The sequence below is a fragment of the Pezoporus wallicus genome, unplaced genomic scaffold (assembly GCF_028554395.1).
Source record: "Pezoporus wallicus isolate ANWC-B61680 ecotype Strahan unplaced genomic scaffold, APGP_CSIRO_Pwel_v1 contig_2871, whole genome shotgun sequence".
NCBI lineage: Eukaryota > Metazoa > Chordata > Aves > Psittaciformes > Psittacidae > Pezoporus > Pezoporus wallicus.
Window position 1 is genome coordinate 5,663,763 of NW_026640775.1, and position 22,485 is coordinate 5,686,247.

The 22,485-nt window shown below is 43.4% G+C and overlaps 2 protein-coding genes across 4 annotated transcripts in view; one reads left to right on the plus strand and one right to left on the minus strand.

Annotated features, from left to right (window-relative positions):
- Positions 1-9,245: 9,245 nt before the first annotated feature.
- Positions 9,246-15,496, minus strand: TMEM213 (transmembrane protein 213). Its single transcript, XM_057420670.1, has 3 exons — positions 15,089-15,496; positions 13,220-13,288; positions 9,246-11,635 (listed from the first exon to the last, which is right to left on the minus strand). Exons 1-3 carry the CDS (start codon positions 15,168-15,170, stop codon positions 11,466-11,468), a joined length of 321 nt encoding a protein of 106 aa, XP_057276653.1. The 5' UTR covers positions 15,171-15,496; the 3' UTR covers positions 9,246-11,465.
- Positions 15,497-15,883: 387 nt separating this feature from the next.
- The window catches only part of ATP6V0A4 (ATPase H+ transporting V0 subunit a4), a 33,416-nt gene continuing 26,814 nt past the window's right edge, over positions 15,884-22,485 (plus strand). The window contains exon 1 of one of the 3 annotated variants that reach the window (XM_057420546.1): positions 15,884-16,092. The gene's annotated coding sequence lies outside the window, so the exon portion shown is untranslated. Of the gene's footprint in view, positions 16,093-20,293; positions 20,683-22,485 lie in introns of those variants that run through there. The other 2 variants (XM_057420547.1, XM_057420545.1) reach the window with 2 other exon arrangements.

Genomic DNA, 22,485 nt, shown 5'->3' on the forward strand with positions numbered 1-22,485 from the left:
CTGATTTGTTGGAGTGTGTTTATTTTCAGATGGGGCTGAACTAAAGCTAACAGTCTGACACAAAGATAGAGGGTAAGCTGTCTTTGTGAGGATGCTTGGGAGCCTTGATATTTGGTACAACAGTATGGGTATTTCAAACACCAGGAAATGGTAATTATAAAAGGTCTATGGGATAGTAGTCTGCCAAACAGATCACTGGGCAGTTGATGTGTTAGGACTACATTTGCCTCTCTCACTGGGGTAGAAATGGCATTAGTGAAACACAGGTATGTAACACTGGTGTGGTATGGTGGTTGTTGGCTACCGTATCTGTTCTTGGTGACAGGACTAACCAAGACTGAAATGAAAACAGGTAGGAGGACACCATGAAAAAACCTTATGTACCTTGTTCATGAAGTGTGTACATCTTATTCATTGCCAAAGCAAAAATCAGGAAGTGACTGGCTGCTCACTGATGTGGAAAAAAAGGTGGTGTGTTCCTCTTTATTAGGAAGCTGACTTATTTTTTCTGTTTACGCATGATCATCAAAAGGCTGTATGGAATTGTTTTGAGGGACTTACTGTAGTGAAGCAATCTCATACTTCAGTATGTCTTTATGGGCACTGGTTGAGGCTTGAATGGAGTCAGAACACCAGCATGGTTGTGTACAGCAGTACCAACAGGTTATGATGTTTTAAATTTTTTAAGCCTTTTGTGTGGAAATCACTTCTAGGGTAAAAATAAAGAACCCTTTACTTTCTGCCAGGTTTGTAAACATGAATGGTGCCAGCACTTCTGCAAAATGTCAGGGTTTGCACAGTGGAGAATGTATCGATCGGGCAATGTTTGCTCTTTTTGACAATGCTGAAGACTGACTGTTCCTGTGCTCCCATTAAAACAATCTTTTTCAGAGCCCACATCCTTCTCTAGCCTAATTCTGCAGTGAGGTCAAAGGCCAGTGCTTATAATATTTATGTGTTACTGTGACTTCATTTCAAGAAAATGTGGGCCTCTAGAAAGTAAGTTCATTGGCTGCTGGTGCCAGCTACTTAAGAAGGAATATGAAGTAAGGGTTTTGAAAGTTAGAGGTATTTAAGCCATCCCTCATTCACTTTTGCTGGTGATGGTGATTCTAATGTGACATTCCATCTTTTAACGTTTGGAAGAATACCCTTTTTGTTTTCAATCCCAAATCTTACAAAGAACATGGAATACAGGACAAAGATGTACTGGTAAATAAAAGAGGCTTTCTGATGCAAAAAACTCCCTCTTTAAAACTTTACAAGTTCATGGGGCAGGACAATAAAATCTAAGTCGGAAAGCTGTGTTCAAAAGTTGTTTAGGACAGAGAATTTTCTTTAATAATGTCATGTTCTCCAACTCTGTGGAGGCCTGATCCACTGTTCACAAAAAAAATGGTATGATGTAATCTGTATTGTCATCTAATAGGAAACAGAGCACCGGTTCCAAGGATGGTCTTAACAAGAGACCCACACTGTACTCTCTGCAGCTTCAGGAAAAGTTGGGGTTTTCATGTGCTACAGAAGGACTGTGTGGAATGCATGTGCCAAAATGTCTGTTTCCACTTGGGAATCCAGGGAAAAAGAAATCTGTAAGCTTCTACATCCCCATGTGCTTGAGCTCTTCTGCCAATGTTTTTTATTGCCTTATTAAAAAGGAGGGGGACGGGAACCAAACCTTTTTTTTCCTGAAACTTAAATTATCCTGAATGTAAGTGTCTGTTAATGAATCTACCAGTTTCTGAAAACGCTGATCAGATGAGAAGCTGGTACGCGCACAGGAAGCTGTCACCAACAGTTACATCCATTTCCATGACTAAACCATCTGGTTCATGGAATCCTCAGGCTCTTCTCTTTCTTCTCAGTTTTCCTTGACATTTGTGTTTAGTCTGTGTTTAGTTTGGCATATAGAAGAACTTGGCAAGATGGGAACCATGCAATTTAGCTTGGTCGGTTTGCTTTCCCTTTTCATGGCCAAAATGTTGACCTCTACCCTGCTCCTTGATTATCCTTGGAGCTAAGTGAAATTTTACAATTATTTTTCATACACTCCGTTTGAAAGGCAGCACACACTTCAGTACTGTAAAATATTCTCTGCCAGGATGTAACACATGATCCTGTCAGCGGCTCTGGGCATATGACTCAGGAAAGAAAACCTTGCTTTTAGGAGGAATGAATTGCATAAGTGCTGGACTTACAGTGATAAATATGCTCACTTTGGAGCTCTAAGTGGAATTTAAGTGACCCTTTGCAATGTATTGTACTTGCAGTGGTTTGGAACAGGCTTCAGATGTAGTGGTTGGAGAGCAGCAGCCTCACATGAGGTCTGTGTATCACCTTTGTGACCACAGGAGTGGTTGGCGAGATGTTGGCTACCGCAATATCATGCACATTTATGCACACACATAAATACATAAATAAGATTGATCACCCAAAAGTGCGTGTTCCTACCAAGTGCTGAAGCCAGTGCCTTTAAATTAGACCACTGACAGCTGGGCTACAATGTTCTCTTAGGAAGCGGTTGATGATAGGGATCGTAACTTCCCAAGAACCAAAATGACTGATGCTGTCGTGTGCAAACTCACAGCTTGAAAACACAAAGTGGATTACAGAAAGAAGCTAACTTATTTGAGCTCAAGTGAAGTCACCAGTTGTGTGATGCGGATGGCTGTAGGCAGTTGAACTAATCTTTTAACTCTTGCCCTTACTACATTCTCCTGTTTTCCAGTTTTAACACTTTCAGCTCAAGAACCAACGGGCATTTCCCATGCCATGCCTTATCTAGAGTTCTTTGTTGACAGGTCCAAGATGTTTTTTCAAGGACTGGCACAAGAGCCTTGAAGTGGCAGGATGAAGAGCATTGTGACTTTGAGGTGGAAAGATGTTGTGGGCCATGTTTTCACAGCAGCAAAGAAATAAATGGATTAAATACCAAAAAAAAACCCACCTGTTTGGTGTATTCTGAATATGGACAAAAATTTGGAAATGGATTAAAAGAAAAAGAATGGCATCTAATTGTCAGAAGGCAAAGGACAGCAACCAGGTCTCCTGGACCACCTGTGACAGTGCACTGAAAAGAGAGAGAAAAAGTCCTGGGGGCTCCCCCTGCCAGTGCGCAAGCTGATTCAATAGCACAACCTCTCTTCCTAAACCGCTTGTGATGCTGGTTTGTATGAGTCAGGAACATTTCTCATCAGTCAGACTCTCAATAGCAGTTGACCAAGGCTGTAGAGTTTCTCCAGGAATTAAGATGTGCCTAGCGAAATGTAGCAGCTTTCAAGTTTGCTTTCGTTGGAGGCATCTTTTCCCTCTTCCTGCTATATTTTATTTACAGATGGAGGAGAATGCCTGGGGATGTATTCTACTGTCACCAGTCTGCTGTCATTCAAGTACCCCACTGTCTGTAGGTCCTAAATACTGAAGAAGCAGAAGTTAGGAATGAAAAGTTTTTGGCAGTGCCAGTGAAGATTCACTGTTGTTTTGCAGTGTTTTGGTGTGAGTGCACATGCGTGCTTGGAAAGTGGTATCTGTCTTACAGCAGTGTCCCATGAAATACAGCTTATGTCAGAAAGACTGTAAAAATGTTCTTCCATCTCTCTGACGCCAGTCCAGTGAGGGAAGAACAAGCTCAGCTTGTGACAGCTCATACCAATGGGACTGGTAGTTCAGAACAAGATGTTGGTCTGCATATTGTCCCTGGTTGCATCTGCATGGCTTCCACTGAAAACCATTTATTGTACATATGCTTTAGAAGGAGAATTTATCCTACAAATTCTTTGGTAGTTTAGGATGTGCTTGGCAAGATGTGTCTAGCTTTGACGTACAAGTCCCAGGGTGAGTTTACTCACCCCAAGAGCAAGAAACTTGAAGCAAAAATCCTTTGGAGTTGCACTGCCTTTTTAAAGAGACTTTTCCAGGGTAGGGTAGGACTGCAGTCCTGTGAATCCCTCTGAAGACTGATAGATGAAAACAAAGTGACATTAGTACTAGAAAAATACACATTTCTTTGCAGTTCGTAGTTTGTAGAGCTGGAATGTTTTGTCTTGATTTTGTTTCCTTTTTCTTGATACTCATTAGATTTAATGTATGTATTTTCCTTTGTAATGGCCACTTATGTTGAGTTTTGAGTAGTTCTTACTCTATAACTGGAGGCTGTTATATCATGCCTTAATTAGAATACAATGTTGGCACATTTGAACAAATGCCTTAAAGAGTCTTTTGAAATGAATGCTAAACCTCTGTGGATCCCTGATGTGGTGGTTTTCAGGTTTGCAGAGGGAAGATTTTGATTAGACATAAGGAAAAAATTCTTTCCTGATGGGAGGGTGCTGAGGCCCTGGCACAGGTTGCCCAGAGAAGCTGTGGCTGCCCCATCCCTGGCAGTGTTCGAGGCTAGGTTGGATGGGGCTTGGAGCAACCTGACCTAGTGGAAGGTGTCCCTGCCAATGGCAGGGGTATTGGAACTGGGTGAGCTTTAAGGTCCCTTCCAGCACAAACCATTCTATGACTCTAATCCTCTTATTGCCATGTGTAGAGCAGGCGAAGTGAAACAGAATTAAGAGAGTAGAAGAGAGACTGAGAGATGAAAATTTTTGGTTTGCATTTCCAATTCTATTCTAATGTACACACTTCTTAAGAGCTCTGTCATGTTTCCATGAAAACTTCTCTAAGATTTCTGTCCTAAGGCTTCCTGGTTGGAAGTTGGGTTTCTCATCCAGGCTGTTTGAACACTTTAGTGCTGTGCATGATCCAGCAGTAGCTGGATGTTGTTTGTGTTTCAGGAAAAACTTCTTTATATTCAAGGAAAATTAATGCAGTGTTACATTTGGCAATGTGCTGTGCTCTTTCAGTCCTGAAATTCAGATATGAAAGAAACCTGGCTGAAGAAATACGAATTTTTAAAATACTGGAATAATAAAAAAGCAGGAAGCTTTTATCCTTACGCTTAAGGAAACGGGAGAAGGACTGTGGATTAGCCAATATTAGTAGTACTTCAATGTAGTTACCAAATATGAAATGATAATGGAGTGCAGGTGATCTAAGCATCCACAAACTCATAAACCTATTACCAGATCTGTCAGTCCATGCAGTCCTGAATGAAATGGTTTCGGGTAAGCTGCCTCGTATTTCACATGGAACACTTCCTGTCAAGCATTTCCACAGATGAGTTTGATCCTTAGGATGGTTTCTGTCTTCAGGCTTGATGATGGCAGTTTTACACAAGAACACGTCAAAAACTCAAGATTAAAGATAAGGAGTCTCCTATTTAGAGGATTTGTAGATGTGCGGTCAAGTGTTTACATAACTGCTGCATCCTCCTATACTTCACTGTCAGTGAAATATAATTTGACAGAGTGCTGGAAAGCACATTCTTGCTTTTGCAGAGTAGAACTGCAAAGCAGTTAACACAAGTTGTTTGTCACCTCCAGCAAACAGCATCACTGACACGACATTGCCTACAATAATCTCACTTCTGCCTGGGAGCAGACAGCACTGTTCCCTGCAGCTTGTGCACTTTAGCAGCGCTCAACACCAGTGCTAATGAGTATTACTAGTCCTCTTTATTTAGGAATGAAGCAACATCTCTTACCTAACATTAGCACATGTGTATGAGACTTTAGTATAGCTCGGCTAACACGTGGTGATTTCTTCATATATCTGTGGCCAGATGGTTGCCACATTGGAACTGAATGTTGTTGGGCTAATCTGGTTTAAATATATGATATGTTGGAATGTCACCAAGGGGAAACAGTCTGGCAGAAACTGCTTTGCAGATCTCTCCCTTTTCTTCCTCCATTTAGACAAAGTAGACAGAGCTGTAGAGGGCCCAAAGAAGTACTGTAGCTCTTGCTCCAGAAAGTCACACTGAAAAACTAATTTGGCTGCATGTTTAATCATGTAATCTAGAAGTTACGAACTAGGAAAAGTAGTTCTGGTTCTCCTAGTGACTCACCAGCTGCAGCTCTGTATGTGGGCACCACTTGTATTTATGATTAGATAAAGAGATGGGAAAAGCCACTGATGGGGTATTAATAAAAAGAACTTACTGAAGAGAAGTCACAAGAAAAGAAGTATCAGTTGAGGGTCAATTTGATCTTCAGTTCCCCACTGGAAAGGGAAGAGAAGGAAAGGATGAGGCAGGGCTTTTGGGGTTTTGCAACCAACATTGGGCATAGTTATGAGCTGGGAATAAAGGGAAGAAAACTAGGGTATTGAATAAATAGCGAATAGTAAAAATAAAGCTGAAATGAGTAAATATTTTGGAAGATACAGCGGTCAAAGAGCACAGAGGTAGCAGAAAGTTTAACTAGGGCTTGGGGATTAGAGAAATGTCTTCTATATGCTTGTCTTTAAAAAGAAAAGTCACTCCTGAAATAGTTGAAGGGTGACACACTCTGTTTAAGTTGGTGCACAAACTCAGTAGTGAATATGTGAAGTTTATGGAAAACAAGATCAATAGGAGAGAGAAGGGTGGAGGGAAACTGGAGTGATTGAAATCACAAGGGAAAAGTTGAAAAGCAAGTCATAGAAAGGTACTTTTGTGTGAGACTATCTGCAGTCCTCAAAGGATTCCTTTCAAAATGCCACAGAGAAATGCTAGAAGAGAGCTCAGTTCTGTATCGGAAGGGTGCTGTACTTCACCTGTGAGCAGGCAGAGGAGGGGAAGGGAAGGGAGGATTGCTGTGTGCAGCGTGGTTTTTATCTTCTTCCCACACCACCTTCTGTTGGGAGATAGAACTGGACTAGAGGGGCCTCTGATCCCACCTTGCTGTTGAAGCAGCACACGCAAGGTGTGTACAGCTTCATCTATTAGGTAATAAATTGCCCCAGGCTCTTTGGTTCCCTGAAGTAGCAAACCAAATCTTGGTAGGGGCCTTTGGAAAGAGAGAAATGGCAGGATTTGGGACTGACACGACATGAATTGTGTTTAGTTCATGCTGTCCCCAAAATGTGTGTCTAGTAGGTTTACAGACAGATGGTATGACTTCACCACACGTAACAGCAGAGGGAGAAAATGTAGACAGTCACAATTAGTTTAGTTCTTTAGCTCTTGCAGCAAAGGGCACCATGACAAGCAAGTGTGGGGTTTGGAACAGCACTTCATCTGCTGCTCACTGAGACTGGATACTTTTCCCCTGTGACTGTAGAGAGCCTTTCTTTTTGGAGGGAGAGTCAATTCTGGGGGTGGTTTATGTCTGCAAAGCATAAAGGCCCATAAACTGTTAATGATTTCTGATAGGCACGAAATGGTTAACTGAATGTGTCTAAATTTCATACCGTCAAATTGGACAGGAAAAGTCTGTGACTCTTAGACCTGTATTTTTTCCCAAGCCTGTTGCAGACTTGGGAGACAATACTGTATTGTTTACCCTGTGTTAATGTCTGGAAGGTTATTATGAAATGGGAGTTGGAAATAACCCCTTTGTTTGATTCTGGGACAGAAACCTGCAGGAAGGTTTAGTTCTGCAACAGATATTGGTATCATCAGTATCACAAAATAAGCAGGATCTGGAGCACAAGAATGGGAGAGGGTGGTTACTTCCCAAGAATACCTGTATTTCATTATTTGGCTGTAATTAATCACTATAATTTCCTGAAATCTGAGTTTTTATAATACCTTTATAAAAAATTCCTACAGAGTCCCAGTACAGAGCACCTTTTCTGAGGAATTTAACCTCTGTCTTTTCTGTGTTTCATGTGAGTGGGAAGCTCCAATGCTTGCCAGTTTTCATCTCTGTGGTGATTTTGCAAAGTGTAATCATTGCAAAGTGCAATTTTTTAACATATAGCTCATTCATTAAAACCCCAAGGATAAAGGCAGTGAGTAATGTGAGTCATTACAAGAGCAATGGTATCTAAAAAGATGAAGAGTCACGCATCAAGTATCAATCCATTTAGTCTTGAATTAAGAATTTTAAAAATCATTATTCAGATGTGATAGATATTATCTCCAGGCAAATTACTTACCCTGGAATGCTGTGCTGCTGCTGCTAATGTTTTTCTCTTTTGGTATTAGAAGTGCTGATGGTGATTACACATCCCTACTGCTCTGTTTGCCTATCCGAGATCAGCAGCTTTCCCAAGTGCCTTCTGCATCTCCCTTTCCTTTCTAGGCACTATGTACCTTCATGCCTGAAATTCAGACACTTTGTCCAGAAAACATGAAGAACTGTTCTGGTTTGATCAGCAATGTTAAGGCTCAAACTCGTGTTTTTCAGTCACCTTATTTTTATTCAGCCATGTAGGTTTCAGCCATTTTTTACTTTTCCTTGTACTAAATCATATGAGCTGGAATAGATTTCTTCTCCATCTCATTCCAGTTAGGAACTTTTTGATCCAAGGACATAGAATTTGACTAGACAGACAATGTACTATAAATGACTGGAGCGTTAATGCTTCTATCATCATTCTGTGAAGGTACTTTGCAGTTTAATAAGTGATACAAACTATCTTCTTTGTTTTTACGTGCTTTGAGATGTACAAGGGCCTAAACCAGTTCAGTGCTACAGCATGACATAGTATGTTGCAGTCTGAAGGGGCACCAAGGTTTAGCATAGCTGATACATCAATAATGCAAGGTTTCCTGTGGGAACAAAAAGACAAGCTTCCTGAATTACAAACAAAAAAAAAAAACCAACGACCAAACAACAAAGCAAGGCACGTATTGGATGTTTGTGTAGCCTCCTAGAAGTCAATAGGACTTAGGCAACATAACATTAGTTGGGGATCTATTATTGGAGGTATTATAATGTCAGTGATGTTATTAGGAACGTGAAATAATACACAATAAATGGGTACACCAGTCTATAACATGGCTCAAAGACCACATTTATAAGGCGTTGTAATTCAATTTGTACGTTAAAACCAGACCACAGCCTTTTACTGTGACTTGTCTTAAGGCAGTGGTTATATCCCACAAGCTGTGCTACTGTGTGTTCCCTAACTAAAAGCATTCCAGGAAATATAACAGCAGACAATAGAGAATCTTTAGACTATATTTAATCAAGTATGTATAATCCATTTTGGCACACTAATTTTTCATATCATAATTGTATATCAATTTCTCAAGTCTTTTGGGTGCAACTTGTTCATTCCACACTTTCTGTAACTACTGACAACCTCCTGAAACACTGACAATATTGTTCAGGCTTTTCTCCTTTTACATGGTGTGTTGCTTTGCATTGTATTTGTGATTGCCCACCATGCCTAGAATCAGTACCACACATAGCATGTACCTCAGTGAGTCTCTTTAAAATAATCTTTTATTTTTGTACTTAATTGCATAGGAACAGATGAGATGTTTACATTGGTAGCCTCAGAGCTTTTGAGATGCTGCCACTTTGTTTAGGGATCCTGAACACACTGGGATCCCAGTGTGTCCCAAAATACATTTTATTTATGTTCGTAAAATTCATTACAGGATTACATTTTTCTAAATGATTCAGTCCACTTCCTATGAAGTCAAATGACTTGAAAAGGAGAAGCTATTGATCAAACCTGACAATATCATATGTGTGATGCACTAAGGAAAGAAAACGGTTGTATTAGATCAGAGGTTTACAGATCATTGCTCTAGAAAAAGTACACATTTGACAGCAGAAATGATCTGCATTTGTATACCTGATTTTGCAGGCTTTAGGAAGACCCCAGAATTGTCCAGTTGTTATGAAGCTTGTTTGTGGGTGTTGTGCTGGGCTGTAGGACATCACATGCTTACAACACTTGAGACCGAAATAGATATACTTCTGTGACTGGCTGCATCCATAAACTTACAGTCTTAGCCAAGGAATTGTGAAAGCTATGAAACACATCTCCTCAAAGATGAAAGCCAGTGCCATATCCAGCAGGTGCTTCTGTGTTCCCAACCAAGAGAACAATCTCTGTAAGACTGGAAAACTGTAGGAAGAGGTCTGCAGAAGGTAGGCACTAATGCAATAGGCATGGATTTTTTTCACAGTATCACAATGCTTTCAGGCCAGTGCACATTTTCCACGATTAAATCTAGTAAATCAGGAAAAAAATCTTGTATGTAGCTAGAAGATTGCTTGTATATCAGTGATTGTAGAACTCACTGTTCTTTCAGTCAACACCAACAATAAGATGTAGGCACTTTGATCAGGACAACTCTGTGCCATTTCAGAGTGATGGGCATTTCAATGCAGAAGACTTTGTGTTAAATGATACTAATGATAGGGAAGGAAGTCTTCTCCTCAGTGTCCAACTTGTACCCATTCCTGTTGATGGCAGACGACTGCCCATCACTCTGAAATGGCAGAGTTGCCCTGATCAAAGTGCCTGGTTGTGCCAGAACCAATTTGAGAAGTCTTAAACTGGTTTGTATCTTTTCCAACTGGAACAGTTATACACTGATAAGCTGAAGGGAGGCTTTAATGATATTTAATGGATCTCCAAAAGAGCTTGATTTTATTAAAGAGTAACTGTGTTTAATTTCAGTCTGTCTCCAGCAGGTTTGCTAATCCTTTGTATATCTAGATGGGTTTAACACAGATTTGTTGTTTTAATAACGGATAGAAATCAAACTGATGCAACTGCCCCAAACCAGTTTGACTGCAGAGAGCCAAATCCTCCTGCGCAAATATTTCTTGTTAGAATCATGTTTCTAACAATTTGGGTAGAGTATTTCCTTGCCAATATAAGCTTTATCAATATAAACCAGTGAGAATCTTCCCATCAGTCAGAGTGTTTATTATCATCTTGCGTAAATAGGAATAGTTTTGTGTATGATTTGGATATGCTGGTTTAGACCTGCTTGTCATGGTTCATCTTGGTTTAGTTAGGCAGGCACAAGCCAAACAAATACAACCACTGTTCAATTCCTACAAAACTGCACATATGAACTCCACTAGAAAAACTAATTTTAATTTCAAAACAGCCCAAACAATCCTGAAGTTTCCAGAACAGAGCTTTCACTGGTATCAGTTAATAGACTTTAAAATAGCGCAGGTGAGCGAGAAGGACTCGGTATTATCAATGAGTTACATCGACTTATTGATGTAGCAACCTGGTCTGTAGCTTAGTAACAGATCTGGTAAAACTGATCCTCCAGCAAATAGCTTTATTTGCCCACTTTCTGTTTCAAAGCCAAAGGTTATGTACTGGGTTGTCTTAAGGCAACATGCCGTAGACTAGTAACTGGTCCTTCAGCACCTCATTCTGCTGGCAAAATCACAGCAAGCATGAAAGGTCTTGGGGACAAGGTTTTCTGTGCAATGTGGGACATAGGTGGTGGCTCACAGGGACGTGCCTGCTCCACACCTTGGCCAGCAGCTCTGACCTGTCAGGAAGGATGAAACCCCAGCAGATGCCCTGATTAAATTTGGCCATTTTTTGGCTGCAGGTACATTCCATTTCTGTTTTGTTTCTTAAGAAGTGATTGAAATGCTTTGTCGGTCTGTCTGCACCTCACTGCTCCCAGGTGCTGCTGCTTGCTGGCTTGCCCTGCTTCAGGCCACCAAATATTTGGGTTCATCAGGCCGGAGTTTCATGACCTTGTCCACACAGAGCAGGATAAGAGTCAGAAACCAGAGACTCCAGCCAACGGCCGCTGCAATCCATCCATAATCATCCATGCCCGTTGGGCAGCACAGGGCTGCTTGCGTGCAGATATTCACGTCTGGTGGAGAAGAAATGAAGTGAGCCGATGGGAGGCTAAGTACACACTAAGTTTCCTTTGCTAGAAGGCAGGTGAGATGGTGACTTTACTGTCTGTACTGTGGCCTGTCATTCTGCCTTGGCAGCTTTCCCCTAAGCCTGGCTCTTAACCTAGGGGATGGCAAGATTCAGTTTCATCTCCACATCTCCGAGACTCAAATACCCCTTTCTGGCCAAACACCTGAGCTGCTTCTCTTCACCACTCTGTCCACCATTACATTTTAAAAACACCTATTTAGCATCTCCTCAGTCAGTTTCAGGAATGGAATAGGATAGAAGTAGTTAGTTAAAATTTAAAATAAACCCAGGGTAGACAAACCTTCATGTGAGATAATAAGAGTTTAGGTACCCAACACCTCTGCCAGCAATAGAAGCAGTGGCTGCTCTCTGCTAGGCTGTTAGCTGTGACTTGTGTGTAACAACAGCAAAACACAGAGCCATTGGGGATCCCTGGTTTATGTGTTTAAAAATGAAATATTTTTTAACAATTCCATGTATTTTTTCTTGCATCTTTTGCATTTTATTTTTGATTGTTTAAATCAGTCCAATTTCCTAAAGTTAGTCAAGGAATATGTCAGTAGTTGTTTAATTTATGTTGATATTTAAAGGTATCTGCCCTACTTCTTCCATTATGAGGACACAGTGAAGATACCCAGCTTTGTGTCTGTATCCCAGGTGGTAACGTGGAAATATCAAGGGAAGGCTAGAAGATGATGGTACCCCTTGGGCTGGAAGAGAAGCTAAGTGTGAAACCCCAGCACACAGGGGAACTGAGGCAGCCAAAACCACCTCGCATCTACGTGCATTGTGTATTGTGCACAAAGCTTGTCAGCTGTGAAAAGTGAATGCCTCCTGAGCATGATGCAGGGCAGGCAGCCTCTTGTACATTTCCAGGGAAAAGCAAAGTGAAGGTGCTGCTCGGGTGCTCTAGTTCATGTACATCAGGCAGGACCATGTTCCTGTGCATTGGCTTTCAGAGCACTCAGTTACAGTTGTCCTGCACTGTAGAGAGCAGCTCTTTCCGCAACAAAAGAGATACGGTTTGTGTGGGCCTAGAGAAGGGAGAGAGATGCTTGCCCCCTATGCCATGCTTTGAAATAGCATACGTCTATTTGTATGCATACTATAATTTGGGAAGTGCAGGACTGCAGGGATGTTTGACATTTGGGATGGAGGATGACTCAGGGAGGACTGGTTGGCTCTCAGGTTGTCTGGGACTGGCTGTTTGGGGAAGACCTGGTAGTTGGGGGGAAGAAACACTCTTGAGAATCTGTATTGTGCCTAAAGGCAGGCAGTTTGCAGGGAGCTTTAGTACACATAAGTTGAATTAGCTATGAAATAGTCTGTTCAAAGCTATGAGTCCACCTGAAGGTACGTAAGGTATTAGGGGCATGCCGGTGGAGGAGTCTTAGAAATGTGTCTTAGAGTTTCACCCACAGTGGTAGGCTTTACAAAAGATAAATCCTCTTCCAGGACAGTCTCTCAGTCACCTGTGTACTTTCATCACCTGACTCTAACATCGTAGTAATGATTTATAAATACTTACTAAGACATGGTGTTTCATACTCAGTTGTGAGCATTGAGCTTGTTGAAGCATTGGAGACCTCTTGAGCTGCTGCCAGAAGGAAAGCACAAGAGAAAAGGCAAGTTACATTTAAAAAGCCATACTGGACATCGAGCCTGAAAATCTAGAAGCCTTGCAGAGGTCTGTAGGATGGCAACAACTTGAAGAAAGTAAGTTCTTCTGCTAAACATTGCTGCAGCAAGGTATGCTTTCTCATCCCACCACTGTGAACACAGGCTCTGGATCGACCTGCTCTAGCACCAGGCATAACAAGCAACTGAATCACTGTGCCTCTACCTGAGTATGACCCTGATGTGAGCCATTCTCTCAGAGCTCAAATTATTCACTGTCTTTTCCCAAGCTACAGGGGCATATCGAGCAACAACTGAAACGAGAGAGGGCATTCGGCATTCAGTGGCATGGGGAGACCCATGGCCAGTGAGCTGTACAGCTACCTCCTTCTGCCCTTAGAAAATTCCCAGTAACTTCAGGGTGTGAAGGAGTCTGGCAGAGCTGAGGGCTGAGCCCATCTGTGGAGAGCACCAGCAGAGCCACCACAGCCTTGGTGAGGAGCTTTGGCTTTGCCACAGTTAAGGCACAGCTGTGCCTGAAACTGTTCTGGCTGAGCTCCAGCTCAGGCCAGCATTAAAACTAGTGCAGGCTGGAAAATACAACATACAGGAGAAGCTACAGGAGTAAGGACTTGCACACAGATGGAAGGGCTCCAACGTGCTGCTTGTCCACAGACAGAGTAGAAGCTATGGGAGAGCTGTTCCCAGTCAAACCATCCCTCTGAGCTGATAATTTGGAGTGTGAGAAAAATCAATTCCAGCCTGATTTCAGTTAAGACTTTGAAATAGCAGCTTGGGTTTAGTTTCAGCTCAGGAGAGCAAAACAGAACAAGACCTCTTAGCAAACTTCTGCTTTAAGTTTGGTATTTTCCACGTAACAGCAAATAAACTGAGGTTGTCCTGCAGGTGATGCCCCTCTTAGGGTCACCTGCTGTTGCCCAGCTTTGCATGTTGATCTGACAGGCAGGCAGCAAGACCAGAGCTTTCCTTATGGCCGCTGACACACTAGGAGAGGGTCCCTGGGCAGCCTGCTCCAGGGAAGGGCCTGAGTACTCCCCATTCCTCTTTCTGACTGTGCTAGGACTTGCTGAATTACTTTGGCTAAGCCCATGACTTGTTTTCTTGGTTAATAAGTACCTCATGGGAGCACTAGAAAGAATCATTAAGAACTGTGTGTGAGCTGTGGATGCCAGCCACTGGATCGTGTTTATAGACTCTGCAGACCTGTCAAAGCTAACCCATCTTTAACCTGGCAGGTCTCAGCTGGTGCTGATACAAGAATGCAGGCAGGAGCCTGGTGGGAAAGGAGCTGCTCACAGGTCTCAATTGCATTTTATTTTTAGGCAGCTTCTACAATTAAGGAGGCACCAAAGCCATATTTCCCACAAAAAAGCACCTAGTAAGAGCTAAACCGGACTATACTGAGCCTCCTGGGTGGTACTCCAAATGGTCCCTTGCCTCAGCCAGTATGGAAGGCCAAGTAACCATGGTTTCCTACCTCCTTGCCATTCAGTAGAGCAGCCTAGAGCTCAGTCACATTTACAGTGGCTCTGTAAATAGCTGGTAAAAGCACATCTCTTCAGAAAGATGCTGTGATCAATCACATCGCTGCTAATTCTCAATGGCATTAGTCAATTCCAGCTCTTAACACTTTTTAGATGAGAAAAGGGAGCCCACCTTTTTTTAAAGGAACAAATTACTGAGAGTGGGCAATATATTTTGGTATGGAGCAGGGGAAAAGGCAGGGAATAGAAACTGGATCATGAGAGAAGACACATACCAGCTGAGCAGGAATACCAGAGCACGGTGGTGCAGAAGAGCACAGTGATGGCTGCCGAGGGCCCGCAGAAGAGGTGCTTCATGCCGGGGGTCTAGCTCCCACCCAGGTGGTAGCACAGGTCCGGCTGCTGTCGCTGGCAGCTCTGGTTCAGCAGGTCCTCGCTATGCTCAGAGAGCTGGTGTGCCTGGCAGAGGGTGGAGCAAAGGAGCTTCCTGCTGCCAGGACACCTTGAACTTTCCTGCCACAGCCGGGTGAGGGGAGAGAAGGGCTCTGACCCAAACAGCCCCAGCAGGAGGTGGATACCGGCACTGCGGCAGGTGGAGGGCCCCTGAAGGTCACGCCAAGAGGTTTCTCCCCAGGATCTGCTGCAGCTGGAGGGAGGAAAGGCCTCTGGAGCGAGCCGTTCCCAAAGAGGCCTCGGGCAGGTTGCTGGTGCTTTTCAGCCCCAGTCACTCATAGCTTCGGGTGCTGTGTGAGAACAAAGCTACGCAGGGCCTGTTCTGGATGTGCGGCCATCCCATGGGAGGCAAGGGGGAACGTGTCTGGGGTGGCAATATACTAGAATGGACAGTATTTAATAATTACTTCTTTTTTATCTCAGCACACTGCTGAAACCCATAGGGAGGGATGTAATAGACTTCCCACGTGAATGGCATAGTACAGGGTGCTGCAAGAGATGCGAGACTGAGGTTTGTTCGGTCTCCTTGAGAGTGAAGCCCATGTAGGCTTAGCCCTGGCTTTGTGGGGTGAACTTGCTTGTCCTCCCCACTCACCACCAAAAACACTCTGCTCCCTTCCAGCTGCATTCCATGGTGCAGCAGGGCACAAGCAGCCAGAGGTTTGGCCTACAGAGAAGGCTCACCAAGCAGCAGATGAAGGCAGGCCTGCTGGAAGAGGCATGTTAACCCCCCTTGTCTCCCTGTTTTCATGTCAACACGCCGCTGGGGCTGGCAGAGTTAGGGCTGTGGTGGCTGGTCCATGACAGCCACCTCCGGCTGTTGCAGGTATGTGTGTCCCTGCCCTTCGGCTGGCACGCAAGCAAGGGGTGGCCTAAGGTATGTTGTGCTCTGCTGGCAGCCAGGCTGGGTGTGTGACCCCAGTGGCCATCAGTCTTGGCCTCAATAGGCACAAATCACAGCAGGAGAGGTGCTGTAGAAACACTCCAGCTGTTCAGAGTTGTCTGAATTTAATCTACAGAAATAATAATCTTCATCTCTGCCTCATTTCAGCATCTGAGTCCTTTTGTGCTTGTTGTCTTTAATTCGTGGTTTTATCTGAGTGCTCTGTTGTGTCAAAGCTAAAACTCAGCTCTTTGCTGGGGAAAGGCCTTTCTTCCAGCTTCACCTTTCACTCTGGTATTTCTCACCCATGATTCCTGCTAGAAGTTGATCTGGCAGTTAATTTTACAAAAATAAGGAGTACAAAACTGTGTGTGCAGCACAAAATGTTTGAGGGGAAATGAAAAGACAAAACTGCTCTGCTAGTGCATGAATGATTCAATTTTTAATGAAATGTCTTTTAACTATTACCTAATGCTCTTTGTCAGCTTGCAGGTAAAAGTGCCCATTTCTAAGAGGTGCTGTAAAGGTTTTGTCCAATTAACATAGCATATTTCTTTTCCTTTCCAAAATGTGTTCCCTCCATGTCTCAGAAAGGGCCTGCTCCAAAGCCTCCTGGAGCAGCAAACAGGCTGTGCTTGGCTTCGGTGGTTTTGGGATCAGATTGGAAATGAAGGCTTTGCTTGGTAAGTTCAGACACAACAGGAGCCCTGTAAAATCATCTCCTGACACAGATTTGGTTTTGTTTCATTTCTTCTTTGTAACACATTCACATTTCAGTGTTAATGACTGCCTGAAGAGTGATAAGAGTCTCCAAAGCCTTCCCCAAGCTTGGTTTCTATGCATCACATGAATGCCTGTCTCCACAGGGATATCCTGGCACATGAGGCATGACAGCTGCATCAGTAGAGATGGGGTTTCCTCTCCTCGGGGTCCCCTTTCCATGCATTTTTCAAGGCAAGACTCCATTTATTCTTAAATTAGGTACTTCCCCACCCTTCCCTTTAGAGACTCTTCCACAGTGTGTAGGGCTGCTGGTCAGCTTTTCCTTATGATTATGAAGGAGGCAATACCTACCATTTGGTATATTTTGTGCCACAGAGATTTCCGGTTAAGGTTCTCTGGTGACCAAGGTATACCCTTGACACATCACCACCAGGTGTGGCTCTCAGCAAGTTACTACCTTTGTCACACACTCACTTTGTCTATATATATTTTTTTCTGTTTACATAGGCAACATGCTTGTATTTTCAATTCCAAATAAAAGCTGATTGCTGCTGCAATTCTTTTCCATCCCAGCAGTGACCCGCATGATGTCAAGTGAGCTATAGCACAATATCTGACTCAGGGCAAAGCACACAACTCTTGAGAGCACAGCAGAGCAGGTACATCCTCTCTGGTGTATCAGTGGTAGGAGGATAAATCTCTTTCTTCCATATGACACTTGAGGTTGGGTTAACTACACCCCTACTCTCATTTTACTGTATGTGATGTGCTACTCTGCTTACCTACTGTGATAGGAGGGAGCTTTGGTGAAATAGAGCTCAAAACTTAATGTCTCATGTAGCCACACAAAACCTTCTGCATGGTAGAGCTAAGCATGGAGTGATTATAACTGAGATATTGATTCCAGAGCTACCTACAGCTGATGAAGCTTCACTGTGGTACTGAAAGTGATGACAGCCCGGCTCTGGAGGGGTTGCATGTTTGGGATCCCCCTAAACCCTGCGTGTTGGCATACTGAAGTTGATGATTAGCTGATAATTCCAAGTTGCTATTCACAAGGGCACTGCGGAACCTGTGAGATATGGTGCTCAGCACCAAGGAGGATGTTAGGTGGTGTGAGACCACAGGAGTGAACTATCTCCTATGCTTGCTTTGTAGATAGCAAAACCTCCAAGTGATGCTCTAGAAGAGGCATGAGTTGGGAGGGCAGGTCTGTCTGTTAGCATCTCACTGTCTTTGTATTGCGTGGCTAGCTCCCTCCCAGGTGGCCTTTATAAAGCTCAAAAAAGCTTAAGGGCCTTTATAAAGCCCTCAAAATGGCTTTAAAGAGCTCAAAACCTTAAGCCTGATGCCAATAATTTGTCCATCAGGGAGGGGGCCGTTATGTTTAGTATCCTCATTGATGTGAAAAATAGCCATTTAAAATAAAGCTACCTATGAGCAAGGGATTTGATTTTTAAAGTGAGGCAAATGGAGGAACAAAATTCAAACCCACAAAGGTTTTACTCTTTAAATGAAAGAAGGAGAGGAAGGATGTGCTTTCTATTGCACAGAGGAAAGCAGCTCTAGCACTTTGAAATACTCCACAACCCTGCCCTTTGTGTTTCACAGTCCAGGCTGGGGTTGCTATTAGACAAATGTTGAGCCTGTGGCCTTGCTGTGACCTCATGTTGTCCCTCTGGAGACCCCAGTGAGGGAGTACAGGTCTGCCTTCATCTAACCAGGGCAGAGCTGCCAGCGCTGACAATGAGTCCACTGACAGGGCTCCTCTGAATTGCGCCTTATCATCAGCTGTCATCATCTGATCTTTAATAATAAGATTATTATAAAATAACATTCTTACATCCACATGCCAGAGGCATGAAATAGGATATGCTTTCTGCTGTTCTTCTCTACCCAGGAACAGGACAGAGGGAAGGGTAAGAGAGGTGGCTTTGTCCCTGCGCTTCGTGTTAGCTAATGGGATGGAGTAACTGGCGTCGTGTGGCTTGCTTTGGTGATTGTGTGTTGAGGGCCCCTTCTGCTCCCCCTGTCCTAACAACTTGTAGGGAAGTAGCTGAGTGTAGCTTTGGGCCTGAGTAAGAGCAACATAAGTGCAAAACAGGAACAAATCCTGGTATTGCCAAATGAACACAACAGCTTTGCTAGGGGGAAGAATGTGCTGCGGGTTCAGAGGTGGAGGAAGGAGCCTGAGAAGCTGCTTTATTTTGTTGTGTCAATATCTATCAGTTGATAACTGAATGGTGACTCCTCTTATTTATCATAGCACAGACTGGAAGGCAGTGTCCTTCCTTTTCCATACCAACTTCTCCACAGCACTGCATGATGGCAATGACTTCACCTCTGCCTTACCAGAAGTTCTGATTTCCCAGCAGAAAATGCTGACTTTTCTCAGCCTTTGCTCTTTTTTCTTTGGTAGCGCTGATGGAGAAAGCAGAACTGATCTCCAGCAGCGGCTTGCTCAAGAGGCGCACAGTGCAGCTAAAGCACGTAGGGAGCCAGGGAGCACATGGCCAGCTCAGCAGGGCAGCTGAACAAAATGGAAGTTTTAGCCCACCTATCAAAATTATCTTCTAATTTTGAATACCTATATTTTGGGTCATGCTGCTTGAGACAGCTGGATTTCAGGAAGTGGCACGAGCCCCCTTGCACGAGCTGGCCTCATGAAGTAGGGTCACTCTTCATTGCTTTTCAATAGAAAAACTCTGTACTGAGAAACTCCCGGCTGTTGCTCCCCTTTCAGCATTGTTGCCTTTGGACAAGCTATACCGTCTGGCTTGTTGGGTCAGGGTTACTGGGTACCCCTGAAAAAAACAAGTCTGGGAAAGCATTTCTTTAGGGGGTAGTTTATAGTTTACATATAGCCATGCATTTTCATTAGGTCTTCTATTGAGATAAAACTTCTTATGGGTGCTAGATTTAATAGTGATCCAGCCAGCCTTATTTACCAGAATGAAACCCTGCCTCCTCTGACCTCCATGGGAGCTAATCCATTGGTTTCAGGAGCAGCTGAATTTCTCTCTGGAGCTCCTACTTTAGCAGCTGAAGCAGAAGAAAGTCTATAAAGCCACTTTTTCCCACAGCATTTGTTATTTCAAGGAGTGAGAATCAAGTTCCTTGTCAGCATTGCCCCAGGCTAGCACAGCTCTGCTGGCTGAGACCCTGCCCTCCTAGCCCTCTCTTTGCTGTACAAGTCTGCCCGTCCCCTGGCTTCAGGAAAATCATTAATCTCCCATTGTTTCCCTGTCCTTTGCCGGCTGCCTCCAGTGAGGAAAAAACAGCGAGAAACAGCACAGAAGTCTTCCACCTCCCTGGCGACTGATCCTCCATCCAAGGCTTGCAAATGAGTTTTTATGTGTTTATAGCTCTCTGTATACAGCAGGTTTCAAAGGTTCTTGCTCGTTTTTGGGTGGCCAGGGCAGTGTGAGCCGGCATGCCCCATCTGTTATTAGTCTCAACAAGCCGTGTGCTGCTGCAACACAGCTCACACTTATCGCAGACCTGACACAAGGGTTGTGACCAAGCCAGAAAGCGCTGGGTCCAGACCACCTGGGGGGTGCTTCAGGACGGAAGGGGTTTTCCTCCTCTGGTGCAGACCAGTTCTGACTTTAAACGAGAAGGTTTGCTGTGCCCTGTGCGAGACAGGACAGTTGGCCTGGCTGCTTCGCTTACTGCCTTCCTTGCCCAGCGAGGTGCCTGCAGCCATGCCAAAGCACCATCCTGCTGTCGTCGCCTGACGGGACGCGCGGCTAGCCAAGGGAAGAGCTCGCCTCTTCCTCAGGGGCTGGAAAGGAGCGCGGTGGCTGAGAGGTAAACCTGAGTAACACCTTCCCCAAAGTGACTTACAGCACTGGGGTTTACCCTGCTCAAAACCCGGTGCGCTTTAATGCACTTTAATGCAGTGCACTACTGCTGGAAAACAGCGACTGGGGAAATTAAATGTTCCTCTGCCAAAGCAAAAACCAGGAGGGAGGGAGGATGTTGATAGAGGCATGGTTGCAGCAGGTGCCTTTGGGAAGCCTCCTGTATCTGCAGGAATGGATGGAGGGTGAACGCTCTGCATTTCCAGCAGGGCTGGGCAGGATTTCCTGGCTGGAAAGAGGTTTCTCTTTTTATTCTTCATTTTGCTCTCATTCCAAATCAAGATGAAAGTGAGCCTTTGGGGGTTTTCACTGACTGATTACCGAGGAAAAGCAGAGCCCTCGGTATGGATGGTTTTAAGCAGTTTAAGTAAGATATTTCCAAATATTGCATTTGAGTTTTGTTCTTTTAAGTCTAAGATTTTAATGCTTTTTCTAATGGAAATTAACTGCAGGTTTAGAAGCACAGACCTGCTTTAAATTCTAGTCTCTTCACAATTATCAGTTTAAAGAAGTTAAGGTGGAATTTTCTGATGGTCTTTTAAACTAAGAGCTAAGGAATTTTTTTTTTTTTGTACTTCCTTGGATGTGTAGTGAGGCTCTCTTGCAGCTTTTGTGTCTTTTTCCTGTGAAAAACATAGTTTGCTAAGACATTTCCAAACAACTTTAAAGATTATAGCCTTACTCAACCCACTGGAGCTGGCACGTTCTATGTTTTCTTTTAACAAGCTACTTGTTATCATATATTGTATTTTCAACATCTTAAATTGTTTAGTGAACGGCTACGGAGAGTAAGAAAAGGAAAACTCACAGGGTGAGAGAGCAAATACAGGCTTGTTACTATGGTGCTCCTGTTAAACAAGCCTTTAATGTCTTGCAAAGTGTTTCTCTCATATTTAAGATAAATCTTTCACGTTATAAAGAAAATTATTAGAATCCACATTTTTAAAAGTGTTGCACGACAAGGTTCATAGAGAGAGAGACAATTGACTTCCCATCCCTGACAACAAGTAGAAGTGAGGTTATAAAGGGATTTTGTTTTTGCTATTTGCAAAATGTAAGTTTGCTACAAAATTATATGCATGCAAGAAGTGTATCTACTTGCATCTTTCTCATTGGGAAAGAATAATTACTGTGTTTGTGCATGCCGATCAGTTAATTTTGTGCAAGAACAACTAAAGGCAATTTGTCTGTTCAGGTTATTGAAAGTCAATAACAAGCATATGACAAAAGGCTCTTTTGTAAAATGCACGTCATTTTGAAAACAGCCCTTTATAGGGAGAAAATGCTATTTAAACATGAAAGTTTGTTTTAATTTAAATTAAACAGTCTCCTCTTCTCCTTGTTCCCATATAACATGTTCCAAATGTGTTCGCAATGCTGTGTTCACACTCCCAATGAAACTGATAAAAACGAGTCAGGCCTCTTTCACCCATCTAATTGCAAGGTGAAATTAATGATTTTTCTTCTCTGTGTTGTGGAAGACAAGTAGAAACGAGTTTTTTTCATAAGCTCATTGTCCAAAACCCAAATAAAGGCCCAGAGTGCAGTGGCCTGAAGCATCTTTGGTCTGGCAGAGGACAGGGCAGGGTATTTGCTCATCATCTGTCCTCTTTCCCTGTGTCACATACATACTTAAGCATTCATCACTGCTCTGGTGGGATGAAGCCTCATGTGGGTTTGAGGAGGCTTTTAGGAGGTAAAGAAACCTTTTGAAGGACAAAATGGGTAGCATTGGGTTAGCTTCCAGCAT

Bases quoted from the DNA above. Each gene is read 5' to 3' on its own strand.
- TMEM213 (XM_057420670.1), bottom strand. From the start codon at position 15,170: ATGAAGCACCTCTTCTGCGGGCCCTCGGCAGCCATCACTGTGCTCTTC. The intron at 13,289-15,088 runs GTATGTGTCTTC...TCCTTCTGGCAG, and splicing joins CTGGTATTCCTGCTCAGCTG to CAGCTCAAGAGGTCTCCAAT. The intron at 11,636-13,219 runs GTAAGTATTTAT...CTTCTCCACCAG, and splicing joins GTATGAAACACCATGTCTTA to ACGTGAATATCTGCACGCAA.